This window comes from Myxine glutinosa, chromosome 5 (assembly GCF_964187855.1).
Source record: "Myxine glutinosa chromosome 5, kmMyxGlut1.1, whole genome shotgun sequence".
NCBI lineage: Eukaryota > Metazoa > Chordata > Myxini > Myxiniformes > Myxinidae > Myxine > Myxine glutinosa.
Genome location: NC_136265.1, coordinates 6,614,759 through 6,634,398, shown reverse-complemented (window position 1 = coordinate 6,634,398; position 19,640 = coordinate 6,614,759). Strand labels below are relative to the sequence as shown.

Sequence of the window (19,640 nt, the reverse complement as noted above, 5' to 3'; positions counted from 1 at the left end):
CATCAGGATTCAATGAGAAACATCCGGAAGGTCCAGTTCTACACAGCACACAGTGTATTTTGTGTGGTGTTTATTACTCCCGCCAGGGAGTAATGCATTCACTCGTGTGTGTGTGTGTGTGTGTGTGTGTGTGTGTGTGTGTGTGTGTGTGTGTGTGTGTGTGTGTGTGTGTGTTCGTGAACAGGATATCTGAAAAAGTTCTGAACGGATTTGGATGAAAGTTGGTGGGATGATTGCCCTTGGGATAAGGAAGAATTGATTAGTTTTTGGTGAAGCTCAGGATATTATTCCGGATCCAGGAATTTTTTGAAGGATTGTTTACCATTGGAAGATAGGGCTCATTTTTTTTTAACATTATCTTCTATTTATTCTATATTTAACATTGTGATGTGAAAATAGTTTTCATATTTGTTGTAAATCTAGTTTAAACTCGTGGTTATGCGTTAGAGCGGTGTATTTTGTTAGCAGCGTCGTCTTCAATGTTCATTTTTTTATGTATCGTTTGATACGTATATTAATGCTTTAAAACTGTTTTTTTTTTTTTTTTTTTTTTTTACCTCAGTAGAGATATCAACATTTAGCTCGGCGAATGTCATTCACGGTGTCAGTATTTGATGAACTTATAAAGACTTAGTTCCAGATTTGTCAATGGCTGAGGTTTATTAACAAACGAATAAAACAGATTTGGCAAAATTCGAACTTTTTTTTAAAAGATCCCATATTCACCCGGGGTTGTGAGAGGCTGAAGAAGAAGAAACCTCGCATGGGCTTCCCAGACCAAATAAATAATTCTGGTTCTGGCTCTGCGATTTTCAGGTTTATTACTCCCGCCAGAGAGTAACGCATTCGATCGTGTCCGTCCGTGTGTGTGTTCGTGTGTGTGTGAACAAGATATCTGAAAAAGTTCTGAACGGATTTGGATGAAAGTTGGTGGGATGATTGCCCTTGGGATAAGGAAGAATTGATTAGTTTTTGGTGAAGCTCAGGATATTATTCCCGATCCAGGAATTTTTTTGGGAAAGGTTTTTTCTGTTTTACTGCATTAAAGCTTTTATTCTTATTCTTAAATGAGGTTTTTCTCCTCTAATTCCGAGATATATCAAAATAAATTCTCTGGCAGTTAGGGCCTACTTTCCTTTTCATTTGTTGTTTTGGGGAGAGGGGATGTTAAACAAAACGTATTATTCCAACTAAACCCACGGCGGGAGTATGCGCTCTACTGAGTGGGCGTTCTAGTTGCTGCTGTGTTTGTTTGGTTTATTGACATAGAATTATGTTCAATCCATTATGGCTGCTGAACCATGTAACCAATGACGTTATCGATTTAATTCTTAAATACAGTTTTTGTGTAGATCATGCTCAATAAATTTCAAACTGATCAGATCAAGCGTTCTACTCATCCAATTATGATGTCATAATGAAGGCACTGATGATGTCATCATGAGCATATGTTGTTCATCAAGGGGAGTACTTGACGATGAGCCACGTTTCAATTTGTTCCACGGAGCGGTTTCGGAGATATAGAGGTGCAAAGTTTTTCGGTTTTTCGAAGATGGCGCCCGTACCACATGGGGTATGACGTCATGATTATCATTTTAAAATTCTACAGGTGGAGGTGCTCCTATGGTGAAAATTTCTTGTCAATCGGACCAACGGTTGCAGAGAAAAGCATACCTATTCTGTGAGGACAGACAAACAAACAAACAAACAGACAAACAAACAATGGGTGTGGGGAGGAAGGAGTGTTAGTGGTGGATACATGAGATGGGAAAGATGGATAAAGAAGGAAACCCTCAGGAAGGAAAAACTGGAAATTTAGAAGGTTGACTGGGTTGAGCGGACAAGGGGAGGTTGACGTGGGTAGAAATGATCATGGTTTTGGATTGGGTATGATCTGAGATGGTGGTGAACAGCTGTGTGGAGACCTGGAGGGAAACATGAGATTGAGGAGAATGTGCAAGCTGGTTCCACGAGTGGGAAAAAGAGGGACGAATGAGTGGAGATGAGCAGTGATCCTGGATTTGGATTGTTTCACCGGAAGGGGGTTGATGGTGGACCCTGCAGCAACCTGGGGGAGACAACGCAGAGGGCGCAAGACCAGAAAAGAGGTGGTAGAATACAGAGAGACCACCGACCTATATGCGACAGGAAAGTGATAGGCCCGTAGACTCTGCTTCGTCACGGAAGATTCTAATAGTCTCGCGGGCCTTGTTTTCCACGGTGTCAAGCTCCCCCAAAATGGAAGACTTGTTGCAGTTGAACTTCCACACAACCTGTCATTCAGGATAATGACCCTAAGGTTCTTACCAGGGTGTAAAGGTTGGTTGTTGTTGTCGTAGTTAGTAGTTAGTAGTAGTAGTAGAGCCCTGGAAAGTTCTGTCAAACAGGCTTACAGCATGGAGACAGTTGATCAATCTCCCAAGAGCAATCCAGAGATCCCCCACATCCAAGATGGTGTACCCCTGCCTTCATGAAGCCAGGCCTATGAGAGACGGAGAGAGACAGAGACAGGGAGCCAGGGCCATGAGAGATGGAGGGAGAGAGACAGAGACAGGGAGCTAGGCCCATGAGAGAGGGAGAGAGACGGAGACAGGGAGCCAGGGCCATGAGAGACGGACGGACGGAGATATATATAGAGAGAGAGAGAGAGAGAGAGAGAGACAGGGAAAGAGACAAGAGGAAGGAGGCCATATTTCTTGGGGACCGCTCAGCACTCGGACCATGACCATGCTGCCCTGACGAATCCGGGAAGCAGGGAAGAATGGGGAAGATTTGGCCCTCGATTTGTGTTAGTGAGTACAACCACCATGAAGAGGCAACCCCAATAATTGTAGAAAGAGGGGGGCGGGGGGGTTATGATAGTGGGGTGCAGGAGGGACACCGACTTTTAGAACACGTGATATATTTCTCAATTGTCCATCGAGTATCCCCTTACCTGTCCGTTCATTGCTTATTGTGTACAACTGCGACCCCACTGTTCCCATTGTCATGATTTTGTTGCCTTATTAGAATCTGTCACCTCACTCTTCCATGAGCCTCGATCCTAGATAGAGTATGAACTTGATGAGAAAGTACACACCTGTATCGCGTCATCCAGAAAAACAACAGCTGTCTGCAAGCACAGAGGATCTGAGGAAGAAGGACAACGACAGTCGGTCAATCAAAGACAGACAGTTGACGGTATCTAACGGCACATTTATCATTTGTTGAGAACACCAAGAATTGTGGAAACCTGGATCCTTATGATGCAATACTCTGTGGTGATGTCGTGACGTCATCCTGTTCACTCACTCCTTCAGCCTTCATGTACGTAACACGACCAACCCTTCTCAACATTATGTATTCCAAGCACCGTCTACTCGAGATCCTAATTGATCAGACTCCCAATCTCGGTTTGCACTCGGCCCAAACTCCTTAAAACAAACATCCTTTACCTGAGCAGCACTTTACCTGAGAAGTCCAACAACGCGATTGAACAAATGGACATTCTTTGGGTTGTCCTACTTTGGAAGGTGGCAGGGAACGTCACTCATAACATTTCAAGATGTTAGCTCCATCACCGAAGGTCAGAGCTTGATTTGATGAATTAGATACATCAGGAACATCGGACGCACGACACGCGTCGGGCAGCCGAGTTTAATGTCCAACCGTGATGGTGTCAATGGCAGCAACTCACCTGGGATGTGACATCTGCTTCTCTTCTTTGCCTTTTCTTTAGTTGCGTGAAACTCTTCACAGAACACAAGGTTATCGATTCCACCACCGTCGTCTTCCCCAATTGTAAACTTCGGACGTTCTGCTCCAATCCCACAGTCCTCCACGTCCTGCACGGCCTTTCCAATTTTTTGGCCACATTTATCCATCGCAAGTCCCTCGCACCTTTCATCACCGATCTCTGAAAAAGACATCGTACACCTGTGCGCGGATGCCCCAAGTGACACGGCCCGCCTTTTCTTGCAATCCGCGAGTGACACTCTCCACCCGTGTTTGCAACATTCTTCCTCTTGCTTCACGTCAAAGCTTCCTGACATTTCTGTTTTGCCATCACCGTTCCGTCTCCTTTGCCGTTCCGTTTCTTCTGCCACGACCAAACCCTGTGTCGTCTGCGATGATCCCTCCCGACCCTGTTCCAGCCCCTCCCAGACTGCCCCATAAGTGGCTGGCACAGCTCTGACATCAGGAGCGTCTGGGGGTAACAGGTGACTCCATTCAAGTCCCATCAAATCTGCATAACAAATGACAGAAAGATTGATGATGGTGGTGATGATACAATCATGATGTCAATAACAAGAGGGAATTATCAACAATATTTTTTAAATGGGCAGTCTGGTTAGGGTCACCGGCAACGGTACCCGCCCGATGGGCCCCACGGGTGGGGCTTCAATTGGGAGGCCCAAAAGAAAAGGCAAAATATCAGAAATGGAAGGGTTTTTTTTATTTTAAACGATTTATATAAACGTCCGTTGAATCATATCGCACGCAAATCATCAAAATCTAAACGGTATTTGTAGAATTTCAACAAAAGCCACATCACTGTTCATATCGGTAAATATTATTCCTTCATGTTTGGAAAAACTGAAAAATTGGAAAATTGGAAAAATTGGAAAAACAATATAGCCTATTTATTTATTTATTTGTTTATTTGTTTGTATACAGAATCGAGGCTCGTGAAACAGCTAACATTTATCACAAAAAAAAAAATCAAACAGACAAACAAAATATATAAAAAGAGGGAGCGGTACACAAGATGGGGAGAGAAGGGGAAGCACATAAACACAACATTTGAGAGCAGGGACATCGGGAGATCTGTGGGAGGGAGAGGGCTTGGGGGGAGAAGGCGTGGGAAGGGGGAGGGAGGTGGGAGAAGTTTAAAACACAAGGACACCAAGGACTTCCAGGAAAGAAGTTGGTATTTCAAAAAAGTGGATATGGGGTGAAATTAGCGGGGGTAGAAAAGATCAAGGTTTGGGATGGGGGAAGATAAGAGATGGTGGTGAACAGCTGTTTCAAAGACCTGGAGGGAGGAGTGGGATTAAAGAGAGTGAGGGAGTTTGTTCCAGAGGCGGGAGAAAAGAGGAATGAAGGAGTGAAGGTGAGCAGAGAGTCTTGATTTTGGCAGGTTAACCATCAGAGGGTTGCTGGCAGATCTTGTGTGACCTGCACGAATATTTGGGAGATAGAGCACAGATAGAGCTGGGGGAGCAAGGCCGGAGAGGAGTCGGTAGAAGACAGAAAGACCACCAACCTGCCTGCGGTGAGTGAGTGAAAGGCCCTCGGAGTTCGCTTCATCGCGGGAGATTCCAATGATTCTGAAAGCTTTGGTTTCAACAGCATAAAGACGAGCTAGATGTGAGGCAGGAGCACCAGCCCAGAGGGGAGAGCAGTACTCCATTGAGCTGCGGATGAAAGCCTTGTGTTACGTGCTCCTCCCCAAACCCCCTGGTCACGGTGTACCTCCGAGCCCCGAGAGGAGTCACGGCAGAAAGATGTGTTATTCTGTGTCAAAGATCAATGGTGAAACCACACCAATTGTTACCAACAAACAAATATTGTATTAAGGTCACACAAGAATAACAACACAAAAACAATAGTAATCAATTGTACAACCAATATATATTTCCTATGATGGTACCATCAGGTTCGTACAATATAACTCGCTGTGCTCCAAGTGAGCGAAAAGAAGAACATTCCCAATGTCTCTATTCCGGCATCAAGCCAAAGTCGTATTCCGGCATCAAGCCAAAGTCGATCCACTCCAGTGGTCGTCCGTACGATGTCGTATCGAGACCAGAATCCCGTTCGGATGACAGTCACAGTCCCGCTGCCAAAGCTGCGTAAAGGCGCCCTCAAGGCGACTGGGAAATCACACCCTTGGGTATGGACGTTTCACGGCTCCCACTCGGTGAACCGCAGATTTCCAACTCAAAAGCCTCGTTGTACACACACACACCAGATTAGCGTCTGAATGCGGTGAAAGTGGTTTGAAGCGAAGTGAAAAACCTTGAGCGAAGCGCAAAGCGCGCGAGTCAAAATGGCCGACGGCCCGTTCTCGAGGTGTAACGGCACTACGATGATTCTCCTCGGAATCAACCACAAAACCTGACACGCAGGTTGATCTGTCACAGCGATGACAACTCTGTCGCAGGAATCCCTTTCCCGGGAAACCATAAAGTTCACTCGTGACTCTCGTTCGCCAATCATTCGCTCCAGACCTCGAAGCAGCTAGGCTTCTTCCCCGACTCACTCGCTCCGCCTTCTCTTTCTCTTCTTCTCCCTCGTCGTCCGGTTCCCGATCCGGTTTCCTGTTTCTTTTAAAACATTAACTTTTTTACCTTTTGCAAATAGTAATCTCTGTCTCCCTTCAACGACAACAATAAATAGTACATGGAATCAAAAATGTTTACAGTGGATGATTGGATTTCAACAGCGTAAAGACGAGCCAGGTGTGAGGCAGGAGCACCAGCCCAGAGGGGAGAGCAGTACTCCATTGAGCTGCGGATGAAAGCCTTGTATGTGGTGAGGAGCTCAGGTGTGCCAAGGAAGGACTTCGCACTGGAGGATGCCCAGTCGGCGACTGGCTTTGGAGGCCAGATTTGAAATGTGGTTTTCCCAGGAAAGATTTTACTCCAGGGAGTCCCAGGATTACCCACCCAAAATTTCGTTGCGATCGGTTGAGCCGTTTTTGCGGTACCTGGGAACAGACAGACATTTGGTGAATTATAGTAAGATGGTCTGAGTCCTTGCCTCAAGATCATGTGACCATACTAAAAACGCATGCCCTTCATTACAATGGTTATTGGTCCGTTATGTGTTTGCTATTCAAATAATACTGGACATGTAATTATAACAAGCTTCCCAATGGGAAAGACTAAATTAAATCCATTCTAATTATAACAGGTCACTGGCACCTTCACGGCTTCCGAGCAGCAAAATGTCGAGAGGAAAGGAGTCACGAGACACGTTCAAATGTAAGGTTTTCAAACGGAGATGGCCATCTTATTTTTACCTCTCCTTCGCAAACTTGAACCTTCCTGGCTGTTACAAGAAGTACAAAGAACTCTGACTAGGAAGAAGACCATTTTACCCATCATGCCTGCACTGTATAAACAACACTAAGTGCAATTTATTAGGTTAATGGATGTGACCCCCAAATAACCCCATTCCGATGCACTCCCATTTTCCAGGTTATTGTGATTCCCCACCTCCCTCCTCCTCCCAAAGTATGCGGTGAAATGAAGCATCTCAAACGAGTACACTGTATGTGTCTTAGCCCAAAGGTCAGGTCACATGATCATACAAAAACCTACTGAGGTCAGGGTGCATGATCATACAAAAACCCACAGGGCCCCTGAGGTCAGGGCACATGATCATACAAAAACCTACAGGGACCCTAAGGTCAGGGTACATGATCATACAAAAAACCTACAGGGCCCCTGAGGTCAGGGCACATGATCATACAAAAAACTACAGGAACCCTAAGGTCAGGGTACATGATCATACAAAAAACCTACAGGGCCCCTAAGGTCAGGGTGCATGATCATACAAAAACCTACAGGGCCGCTTAGGTCAAGGCACATGATCATACAAAAGCCTACAGGGCCCCTAAGGTCAGGGCACATGATCATACAAAAACCCACAGGGCCAGAAGGCAATTCTAGTTTAAACCTATCAACTTTTTCTGCTTGATGTGTCTCTGACCATTCTGGTGAATGAGTTCTGCATTTATTTTGCAGTTCCCTTCATCATCTTAAACATCTTTATCAGATCCCCTCGTAAACACCACCCTTCTAATGTACAAACACCTGTCACCTTTACTCGCGACTCATAGCTCTCTAGCTAGGCCCGGAACCAATTTTGTCGTTTAACGTTGAACCCTGTCTATGGCAACACATAGACCCATAGAACCCTGTCTAAGTCTGGTGTTGGCTTAGCGGTTAGGGTGCCGGCTTGGGATCCTGGGTTAGAATCCCGGTCTATCGCTGAATTAACACCAGGGGGGTTTACTTAGCCTGTCATTATTCCGGGGTCCGCAAATTGAGTACCAGTTCACTGGTAATTCCCTGTGTGTCGCAAGAGGCGACTAACAGGGTTGGCGGCAGGAAGGGCATCCGGCCATAAAATATCGCTTCAAAAGGGGACCAAGGTGCCCGAAAAAGGCCAACCCCTGCTGTGCGGGGAAAAATGGTCTCTTAAGGTGGTTCTTGTCTATGGCAGCTCGAAGTATCCTTTTTGGTTATTCTTACCCATCCCAGTCACATGACATTTATTTATGTTAAACTGCATCTGCCAATCTTTTGCCAAATCTACAAAAGTATCTCGACTTTCCTGAATCTGATTCCTACCCTCTCTGTTATCTATGTTACCTCCAAACTTTGTGTCACCTGCAAATTTGGAATTCCGACTCTTCACCGCATTATCCAAATCATTGATTAAAATTATAAAACATAAGGGGCAATACACCTGGCACTCACCTGGTAGAACAAACAGTATACCGCACCGACTAAAGGTATTTTAAGCATGTAGAATGTAGAATCATACTAACATAATCACATTACTTTAAACAAACAAAGAAAAAAATACCGATTTTGGGGGGAAAACCCCCCGTAGATGCCAATTTTTAAAAAAATTCCGTGAACAAACTTTGGTACATCACGGACGATGAAGGTTGTGGTGAGGTTTCATCAAAATCGTGTGTGTAGTTTCAGAGAAGAAAGTAAGTATCTATTTTGGGGGGGGGGGGGGGGTCAAACCTAGATCCACTCTGATCCCGGTAGACCCCCTTAGACCCAGATTTTTTTAAATTCCGTGAACAAACTTTGGTACATCACGGACGATGAAGGTTGTGGTGAGGTTTCATCAAAATCGTGTGTGTAGTTTCAGAGAAGAAAGCAAGTATCTATTTTGGGGGGGGGGGGGGGGTCAAACCTAGATCCACTTTGATCCCGGTAGACCCCCTTAGACCCACATTTTTTAAAATTCCGTGAACAAACTTTGGTACATCACGGACGATGAAGGTTGTGGTGAGGTTTCATCAAAATCGTGTGTGTAGTTTCAGAGAAGAAAGTAAGTATCTATTTTGGGGGGGGGGGGGGGTCAAACCTAGATCCACTCTGATCCCGGTAGACCCCCTTAGACCCAGATTTTTTTAAATTCCGTGAACAAACTTTGGTACATCACGGACGATGAAGGTTGTGGTGAGGTTTCATCAAAATCGTGTGTGTAGTTTCAGAGAAGAAAGCAAGTATCTATTTTGGGGGGGGGGGGGGGGGTCAAACCTAGATCCACTTTGATCCCGGTAGACCCCCTTAGACCCACATTTTTTAAAATTCCGTGAACAAACTTTGGTACATCACGGACGATGAAGGTTGTGGTGAGGTTTCATCAAAATCGTGTGTGTAGTTTCAGAGAAGAAAGCAAGTATCTATTTTAGGGGGGGGGGGGGGGAGGGGTCAAACCTAGATCCACTTTGATCCCGGTAGACCCCCTTAGACCCAGATTTTTTAAAATTCCGTCAACAAACTTTGGTACATCACGGACGATGAAGGTTGTGGTGAAGTTTCATCAAAACCGTGTGTGTAGTTTCAGAGAAGAAAGCCAGTATCTATTTTTTGGGGGGTGGGGGAAGGGGGGGTGGGGGGAGGGGTCAAACCTAGATCCACTTTGATCCTGGTAGACCCCCTTAGACCCAGATTTTTTTTAATGCTGTGAACAAACTTTAGTCACAACACAACAAATATCATTTGTGCCAAATTTGGTCGCAATCCATTCAGCGGTTTCGGAGAAGAAATTTCAAGTGTTTATGGACGGACGGACAACGCGCCATCGCATAAGCTCCCCTGAACTTCGTTCCAGGTGACCTAATAATAATGGTCCGAGTAGTGACACCTGAGGTTCCCCACTATTTACATCCTCCCAGGTAGATATCCCCCCACTCACAACCACTCTCCTCGCTTGTCCAACCCTGGTCTTTACCCCTTATATAATTAAATAATACCTTGATATTTTGTTTAATATTCTTATCAATCTCCTCATCTCTTTTCCTTGCCGATCAATTTCCTTAACTCGCTTCTCTTCAGACCAAATACTCGAGTGGTTTTGGAGATATCTTGGAACAGGCCACAAAGCCATGATGGCTATCAAGCCTTTTGCCCAATCAGGTTCACTGGATTGAACATGAAGGACAAGTCCTGATAAACTTCGAACAACCCTGTGAAGTTTGTCAAGGTGGGATGTCTCAGAAAATTAATAATTTGACATCACAGAAAGAACAAAAGGTTATATCGGATTATGGTTCGGAGTTTCCGGAGCACATTGGAAGTTTTCATTCTAAACGGAAAAATGGACTTTGAGTTACGACTTGAGTTGCACGTTTGTCTGCCCTTTAAAACCACGGTGGAGGTAGTCATATTAGAACAGCAAACAAGCTTTCCCTATCAAATATAAATCCCAAAAGGACATCACGAGCACAGGTGGAGGTTTCAACTCGAGCTCCGATCCGCTGCCCTTTCATCTTCTGCCTATTAATGTGAAAAATTAAAACAAAAAACAATGACGCAAGCGGAACACAAACCACAAGGAAACCACAGTGGTAAACTTATGGCTTGTGGTAAACCCTCCAAAGCTTATCATCACAGTTCAGACTCTTGTTATCAGTTTATTACCATCATGCAATTCATTAGAAAGGGGACAAAATTCAACTTCACACACTTGAGACGGCAACACGTATCCACACTTGGCCATATCTTGTTTGTACCGAATATTTTCTGTGACTTTACAAACAAACTTCTGTTCTCTTCACACTCTCTTTTGCTCAAGGTCATCTGCCATCTGCTTGGAAATCAGCCAACATCACCGCTTTCCACAAAAAAGGTGCAAAAACAGATCCCAGCAACTAGAGACCAATCAGCCTTCTCCCAATTATCAGCAAAGTCATGGAATCCATCATCGCTTCAGATATGAAATCTTTCCTCTTCTCCAATGGCTTGATCTCTGATCATCAATTTGGTTTCAGACCTGGTCACTCTACTCTGGACATACTGCTTCTGCTGTCTCAACAATGGATGGAGGTCCTCAATGCCAAACAGGAAATTAGAGCTGTCTCCCTCGACATATCACGTGCCTTCGATACGGTCTGGCACCCCGCTCTGCTCACCAAACTCTCATCTTTTGGTATCCATGGAAATCTCCACGCATGGCTGGCGGACTTCCTCTCTAGTCATAGTCAACGTGTGGCCCTGAATGGGTTTCTCTCATCTCCTCTTCCTGTTCAGGCTGGAGTTCCCCAAGGCAGTGTTCTGGGCCCTGTGCTTTTTCTGGTCTTCATCAATGATCTCTCTGACTCTTGAAAATCCTCTCTATCTCTTTGCTGATGACTCCACTCTCTGCCGCTCCATTCCTCATCCCTCAGATCGGCAGTCTGCAGCCTCCTCACTCTCTGCAGACCTGGACAAAATCACAGACTGGGCAAACAAGTGGATCATGTCTTTCAATCCTGACAAATCTCACACTCTTACGATGTCTCTCTGAAAAGACCGACTGGACAACCCTCCCATCCACTTTCTGAATAATCCTCTCCAAGAAGTTCTGTCACTCAAGCTTTTGGGTCTCACTATCTGCCATGATCTTTCCTGGGAAAACCACATTTCAAATCTGGCCTCCAAAGCCAGTCGCCGACTGGGCATCCTCCGTCGTGCGAAGTCCTTCCTTGGCACACCTGAGCCCCTCACCACATACAAGGCTTTCATCCGCAGCTCAATGGAATACTGTTCCCCCCTCTGGGCTGGTGCTCCTGCCTCACACCTCGCTCGGCTTCACGCTGTTGAAACCAAAGCTTTCAGAATCATTGGAATCTCCCGCGATGAAGCTAACTCCGAGGGCCTTTCACTCACTCACCGCAGGCAGGTTGGTGGTCTTTCCGTCTTCTACCGACTCCTCTCCGGCCTTGCTCCCCCAGCTCTATCTGGGCTCTGTCCCCCAAATATTCCTACAGGTCGCACAAGATCTGCCAGCAACCCTCTTATGGTTAAACTGCCAAAATCTAGGCTTTCTGCTCACCTTCACTCCTTCATTCCTCTTTTCTCCCACCTCTGGAACAAACTCCCTCACTCCCTTCAATCCCACTCCTCCCTCCAGGTCTTTAAAAACAGCTGTTCACCACCATCTCTTTTCTTCCCCCATCCAAAACCTTGATCTTTTCTACCCCCGTTAATTCACCCCAGATACACTTTTTTGAAATTCCAACTTCTTTCCTGGAAGTCCTTGCAGTGTCCTTATGTTTTATACCTCTCCCACCTCCCCCAAGCCCTCTCCCTCCCACAGTTCTCTCGATGTCCCTGCTCTCAAATGTTGTGTTTGTGTCCTTCCCCCTCTCTCCCCATCTTGTCTTCTGCTCCCCTTATTTTGTATTTTATGTGTCGGTTTGACTTTTTGTGTGATTAATGTTAGCTCTTTCACGAGCCTCGATCTTGTATACAAAAAAAATAAAAATAAAATAAAATAAAATAAAGGGAGCAGGTGACAAGAGGTCATATATTTAACACAAAACTATAACAATGCAAACCGCACGTCATCACCCTCTATGTTGATCTGACAAATTAAACAGGTCTTTCCATCCTGGAAAATATCACCTTAACGCTTCAGAATGATCATCAAACGAACCTACCTTTCAATTTCCATGTACAGCCGATAGAAGAGGTTACGTTTCGTGAACTTTTGGGTCTCAAAATTAGCCACGAGCTATCCTGTGCTGTTCAGGTAGCAAATCTGACCTGCAAAGCCGGTACAAGTAGAGTGGAGGAATCCTCTGGCATTCCAGGGCATTCCTTGTAAGAGCAGAACTACTCAGCTTACAAGGCCTCTGTTCATGGCTTGATGGAGTACTGCTCCCCACTATGCGCTGGTACCCCAGCATGAAATCTGTCTCTCCTGAATTCTGTGCAATATAAAGTTCTCACAATTATTTCAATCTCCCATGATGAAGTCGAAACACAAGTTATGTTCCTCCCACATTGCAGACAGGTCGGTGATCTCTGACTTTTACCACCTCTCCTCTGGTTTAGCTCCCTCTGCTCTCTCAGCCCTCGACAATCCCAATCAACTGCAGGACACAGGCGTTCTTCCAGTAACCAGCTCCTGCTTAAACTTCCAAAATCCTGGCTCACTCAGCACTCCTCAACTCGTTTCCTCATTTCTCACGTTTGTGGAACATCTCTGGATGGTTCAATCTCACTCTTCCATCCACAACTTCAAACAGGTAGATGCACCACACAATCTCTTGTCATTCTCCATCCTTACCCACAACTTTTTTTATCCCCATTAACCCTTCCTAATCAAAGTAAAACTTTGTGTCAAGTGTGAAACTTTGTATAAAGTGTGGAACTTTATATAAAGTGTGGAACTTTATATAAAGTGTGGAACTTTGTATAAAGTGTGGAACTTTATATAAAGTGTGGAACTTTGTATCAAGTGTGGAACTTTGTATAAAGTGTGGAACTTTGTATAAAGTGTGGAACTTTGTATAAAGTGTGGAACTTTGTATAAAGTGTGGAACTTTGTATAAAGTGTGGAACTTTGTATCAAGTGTGGAACTTTGTATCAAGTGTGGAACTTTGTATCAAGTGTGGAACTTTGTATCAAGTGTGGAACTTTGTATCAAGTGTGGAACTTTGTATGAAGTGTGGAACTTTGTATAATAAAGTGTGGAACTTTGTATAAAGTGTGGAACTTTGTATAAAGTGTGGAACTTTGTATAAAGTGTGGAACTTTGTATAAAGTGTGGAACTTTGTATAAAGTGTGAAACTTTGTATAAAGTGTGGAACTTTGTATAAAGTGTGGAACTTTGTATGAAGTGTGGAACTTTGTATCAAGTGTGGAACTTTATATAATAAAGTGTGAAACTTTGTATAAAGTGTGGAACTTTGTATAAAGTGTGAAACTTTGTATAAAGTGTGGAACTTTGTATAAAGTGTGAAACTTTGTATAAAGTGTGGAACTTTGTATAAAGTGTGAAACTTTGTATAAAGTGTGGAACTTTGTATAAATTGTGGAACTTTGTATAAAGTGTGGAACTTTGTATAAATTGTGGAACTTTGTATAAATTGTGGAACTTTGTACAAATTGTGGAACTTTGTACAAATTGTGGAACTTTGTACAAAATGTGGAAGTTTCAATCAAATGTGGAAGTTTCTTTCAAGTGTGGAAGTTTCTATCAAGTGTGGAACTTTGTATCAAGTGTGGAACTTTATATAATAAAGTGTGAAACTTTGTATAAAGTGTGGAACTTTGTATAAAGTGTGAAACTTTGTATAAAGTGTGGAACTTTGTATAAAGTGTGAAACTTTGTATAAAGTGTGGAACTTTGTATAAATTGTGGAACTTTGTATAAATTGTGGAACTTTGTACAAATTGTGGAACTTTGTACAAATTGTGGAACTTTGTACAAAATGTGGAAGTTTCTATCAAATGTGGAAGTTTCTTTCAAGTGTGGAAGTTTCTATCAAATGTGGAAGTTTCTATCAAATGTGGAACTTTGTATCAAGTGTGGAACTTTGTATCTCGTGTGGAAGTTTGTATCTCGTGTGGAAGTTTGTATCTCGTGTGGAAGTTTGTATCTCGTGTGGAAGTTTGTATCTCGTGTGGAAGTTTGTATCTAGTGTGGACGTTTGTATCAAATGTGGAAGTTTGTATCAAATGTGGAAGTTTGTATCTCGTGTGGAAGTTTGTATCTCGTGTGGAAGTTTGTATCAAATGTGGAAGTTTGTATCAAATGTGGAAGTTTGTATCTCGTGTGGAAGTTTGTATCTCGTGTGGAAGTTTGTATCTAGTTTGGACGTTTGTATCAAATGTGGAAGTTTGTATCTCGTGTGGAAGTTTGTATCTCGTGTGGAAGTTTGTATCAAATGTGGACGTTTGTATCTAGTGTGGACGTTTGTATCAAATGTGGAAGTTTGTATCTCGTGTGGAAGTTTGTATCTAGTGTGGACGTTTGTATCTAGTGTGGACGTTTGTATCAAATGTGGAAGTTTGTGTCAAATGTGGAACTTTGTATCAATTGTGGAAGTTTCCATCAAGTGTGGAAGTTTCTATCACATGTGGAAGTTTGTGTCAAGTGGGGAAGTTTGTATAAAGTGTGAAACTTTGTATAAAGTGTGAAACTTTGTATAAAGTGTGGAACTTTGTATAAAGTGTGGAACTTTGTATAAAGTGTGGAACTTTGTATAAAGTGTGGAATTTTGTATCTAGTGTGGAAGTTTCTATCTATTAATGTGGAAGTTTCTATCAAATGTGGAAGTTTCTATCAAGTGTGGAACTTTGTGTCAAGTGTGGAAGTTTGTATCTCGTGTGGAAGTTTGTGTCAAATGTGGAAGTTTGTATCTCGTGTGGAAGTTTGTGTCAAATGTGGAAGTTTGTATCTAGTGTGGAAGTTTGGTAGCAGACTGTCCGCACAAGGCACAAGATATATCAGCAAACAAGGAATCACACGTCATCAAGTTATTGTAAACTTCTTGTACCTCGAATTTCCATTAACTAATAGTAATACCTGACAAACACCTTTGCGTCGTCACTATCACTAAAATCAATCAATTAAAATGAATTGCTTCAACTTTCCATCCAACGTACCTGTACTTGGAGCCTGCGCTGCTATAAAGCAGAAATGCTTGTGGTTATTTGAGTGTTTGATGATAAACTTCGTTCCGCCTGGTGGTTCCTTTGGCTTCTCAGAAGCACCAACCAATACCTGGGACTCTAGATACTACACTCCGAGGTTTATTTGGGGAGAGTGAACGTATTCGAGACGACTCGCGCTAGATTGCTGAGAACACACCAGGTCTCCGGTACACCCAAATACCAACAGGCAAGATAGCCAGCTTCACATTCTTTTGAATGACGTCATCTACAAGACACCACCCTTCCCTTAAGGAACCAAAGGTAGAGGTTGTTGAACCCGAGTGGGAGCATTGAGAGGTGTATAAGTACCGACACGCTCACCTGACGTCTGTTGCTGTTTTACAAATACTGTACTTTATAATTGTGATCGATTCCAAAAATACGCTAATAAACATTGTGTTTCAGATTTTACGCACTCTGGGAGAAATAAAAAATATCCGATTATGCAAACTGCGAATTATACTTTTACACCGCCTATTTTTAAAGGTGAGTTTAACGTTAACCCATAAAGTGCTGGATTTACTGGTGTCGGCCGGAAATGAAAATTTTAGCTTTTCTCCACCAATTAGAAGTAAGCTTTTATAAGTTACCTGGGTGTTATACATCACAAGAAAGGTCGTGATTTGTTGTTTGGGATGACGTCATTTTAAACATTTGCATACACGTATCTACAATCAGCACGTTCGTTTCCCCAAGTGATTTATGGGTAAACATCGTGACGACGATTTATCGGACCGTTTGTGAAACATTTATAAAATGGACACGATCTAGAATAATAAATATACTTGGAATGGTTGTAGAATGAGGAATGAATAAACAGAGACGGCACTTTTACTTGATACAATTACATGACGTCATCATGATCATGAGATAGGTATATATATAATTACCAATTCATATCCAGCCACCTTCCAGTCCTACCAACCCTTATATCCTTATATATACCCTTATATCTGTAATATATCCAGGTACCTATCTAATTACAGTTTAAACCTGTCTACCTTCCAGTCCTACCAACATCCATGTACCCCTATATCTGCAATGTATCTAGTATCTATCTAATTACAGTTTAAACCTGTCTACCTTCCAGTCCTACCAACATCCATGTACCCCTATATCTGCAATGTATCTAGTATCTATCGAGTTACAGTTTAAACCTGTCTACCTTCCAGTCCTACCAACATCCATGTACCCCTATATCTGCAATGTATCTAGTATCTATCTAATTACAGTTTAAACCTGTCTACTTTCCTGTCCTATCAACATCCATGAACCCCTATATCTGTAATATATCCAGGTATCTATCTAATTTCCATGAACCCCTATATCTGTAATATATCCAGGTATCTATCTAATTACAGTTTAAACCTGTCTACCTTCCAGTCCTACCAACATCCATGTACCCATATATCTGCAATGTATGTAGTATCTATCGAGTTACAGTTTAAACCTGTCTACCTTCCAGTCCTACCAACATCCATGAACCCCTATATCTGTAATGTATCCAGGTACCTATCTAATTACAGTTTAAACCTGTCTACCTTCCAGTCCTACCAACATTCAGGTACCCCTATATCTGTAATGTATCCAGATACCTGTCTAATTATAGTTTAAACCTGTCAACCTTCTTGTCCTACCAACATCTATTTACCCCTATATCTGTAATGTATCCAGGTATCTATCTAATTACAGTTTAAACCTGTCTACCTTTCAGTCCTACCAACATCCATGTACCCCTATATCTGTAATATATCCAGGTACCTATCTAATTTCCATGTACCCCTATATCTGTAATATATCCAGGTATCTATCTAATTACAGTTTAAACCTGTCTACCTTCCAGTCCTACCAACATCCATGTACCCATATATCTGCAATGTATCTGGTATCTATCTAATTACAGTTTAAACCTGTCTACCTTCCAGTCCTACCAACATCCATGTACCCATATATCTGCAATGTATCTAGTATCTATCGAGTTACAGTTTAAACCTGTCTACTTTCCAGTCCTACCAACATCCATGTACCCCTATATCTGTAATATATCCAGGTACCTATCTAATTATAGTTTAAACCTGTCAACCTTCTTGTCCTACCAACATCTATTTACCCCTATATCTGTAATGTATCCAGGTATCTATCTAATTACAGTTTAAACCTGTCTACCTTTCAGTCCTACCAACATCCATGTACCCCTATATCTGTAATATATCCAGGTACCTATCTAATTATAGTTTAAACCTGTCAACCTTCCAGTCCTACCAACATTCATGTACCCATATATCTGCAATGTATCTAATATCTATCGAGTTACAGTTTAAACCTGTCTACTTTCCAGTCCTACCAACATCCATGTACCCCTATATCTGTAATGTATCCAGATACCTATCTAATTATAGTTTAAGCCTGTCTACCTTCCAGTCCTACCAACATTCCTGTACCCCTATATCTGTAATGTATCCAGGTACCTATCTAATTATAGTTTAAACCTGTCTACCTTCCAGTCCTACCAACATTCATGTACCCCTATATCTCCAATGTATCTAATATCTATCGAGTTAGTTTAAACCTGTCTACCTTCCAGTCCTACCAACATCCATGTACCCATATATCTGCAATGTATCTTGTATCTATCGAGTTACAGTTTAAACCTGTCTACTTTCCTGTCCTATCAACATCCATGTACCCCTATATCTGTAATATATCCAGGTATCTATCTAATTACAGTTTAAACCTATCTACCTTTCAGTCCTACCAACATCCATTTACCCCTATATCTGTAATATATCCAGGTACCTATCTAATTAGAGTTTAAACCTGTCAACCTTCCAGTCCTACCAACATCCATGTACCCCTATATCTGTAATGTATCCAGATACCTATCTAATTATAGTTTAAGCCAGTGGGAGGGATTTAAGAGTTTAAGCCACCGTGAGACGGTGGGAGGGATTTTCGAAGCTCCACACGGTCTCCACGTTTTTCGAAGTTAAGTCTGTTCACAATTGTATTTTGTCGAAACTGTATTTATCTTTCGGTGTGTGAAGTTATTGTGTGCAACTTTGGTTGTTTCTCGGTGTTTATCTTTCATAAATTGATCGTCTGTTTGCCGTGTCGTGTCTTGAGGCCTTGTACAGTGTGCACTGTACAACCTTGAGGCTTTGTTTTTCTCTCAGCGGTCCGTCGTTTGTGATCCAATAACTTTCGTTCTCTGTATTCCCAGTCTTTTCACCCATAGCCTACTTCCTTGTGTAAATCTCAACTCAAAAAAAAAAAAAACAAAAAAAAAAAACATTTCCTTCTCTGTTCTCATTCGTTTATTCATTCTTATTCGTTCGTTCGTTCTTCGACCACGTGTTTCTCCCCCATTTCCCCAGATAGTTTTCACTCATTAACCTTCAATGTTTACACTTTCCCCTCAAGTTATGTATTCCGTCATATTTTATAACACCTTTTTCTTCTTCTTCTTTAAAAGGCTGCTTCCGACTTGCTCACCAAATCAATTCATCCCAAAAAAAATATCCATCTCCTATAGTGCCTTTTTTCTACATTCCCTAAACTCTCCTGCACTCCATCCTCCATCCAGCGTCCTTAAACGTATTTTTAACTCGAAGGTCACAAGAAACTCATTTTGCAATAAATGTTCGTTTCCCATAAATCGTACACTTTCAAAAATCCAATCTCACCCCTCCCCTCCAAATCTTCCCCATAACCCCTCCCCTCCAAATCTTCCCCATCACCCCTCCCCTCCAAATCTTCCCCATCACCCATCCCTTTCAAATCTCCCCCCTTGCCCCCTCCCTCCTAAACTACCCCCTCACCCCTCCCCGCCAAGACGCCCCCTTGCCCCTCCCCTCCTAGACTCCTGCCTCACCCCTCCCCTCCAAATCTCCCCCATATCCCATCCCTTTCAAATCCCTCCCCTTGTCCCTTCCCTCCCAAACTCCCCCCTCACCCCTCCCCTTCAAATCTCCCC

General features: G+C 42.8%; 1 protein-coding gene across 1 annotated transcript in view; it reads right to left on the bottom strand.

Moving 5' to 3' along the window:
* TPCN2 (two pore segment channel 2) overlaps positions 1–15,897 on the bottom strand; it is an 88,762-nt gene extending 72,865 nt beyond the window's left edge. Inside the window, exons 1-3 of the mRNA XM_068117900.2 lie at positions 15,620–15,897; positions 3,677–4,225; positions 3,080–3,129 (exon numbers count right to left, since the gene is read on the bottom strand). Coding sequence (XP_067974001.2) covers positions 3,080–3,129; positions 3,677–4,220 — 594 coding nt within the window. The 5' untranslated portion in view covers positions 4,221–4,225; positions 15,620–15,897. The remainder of the gene's footprint in view (positions 1–3,079; positions 3,130–3,676; positions 4,226–15,619) is intronic.
* Positions 15,898–19,640: the final 3,743 nt, after the last annotated feature.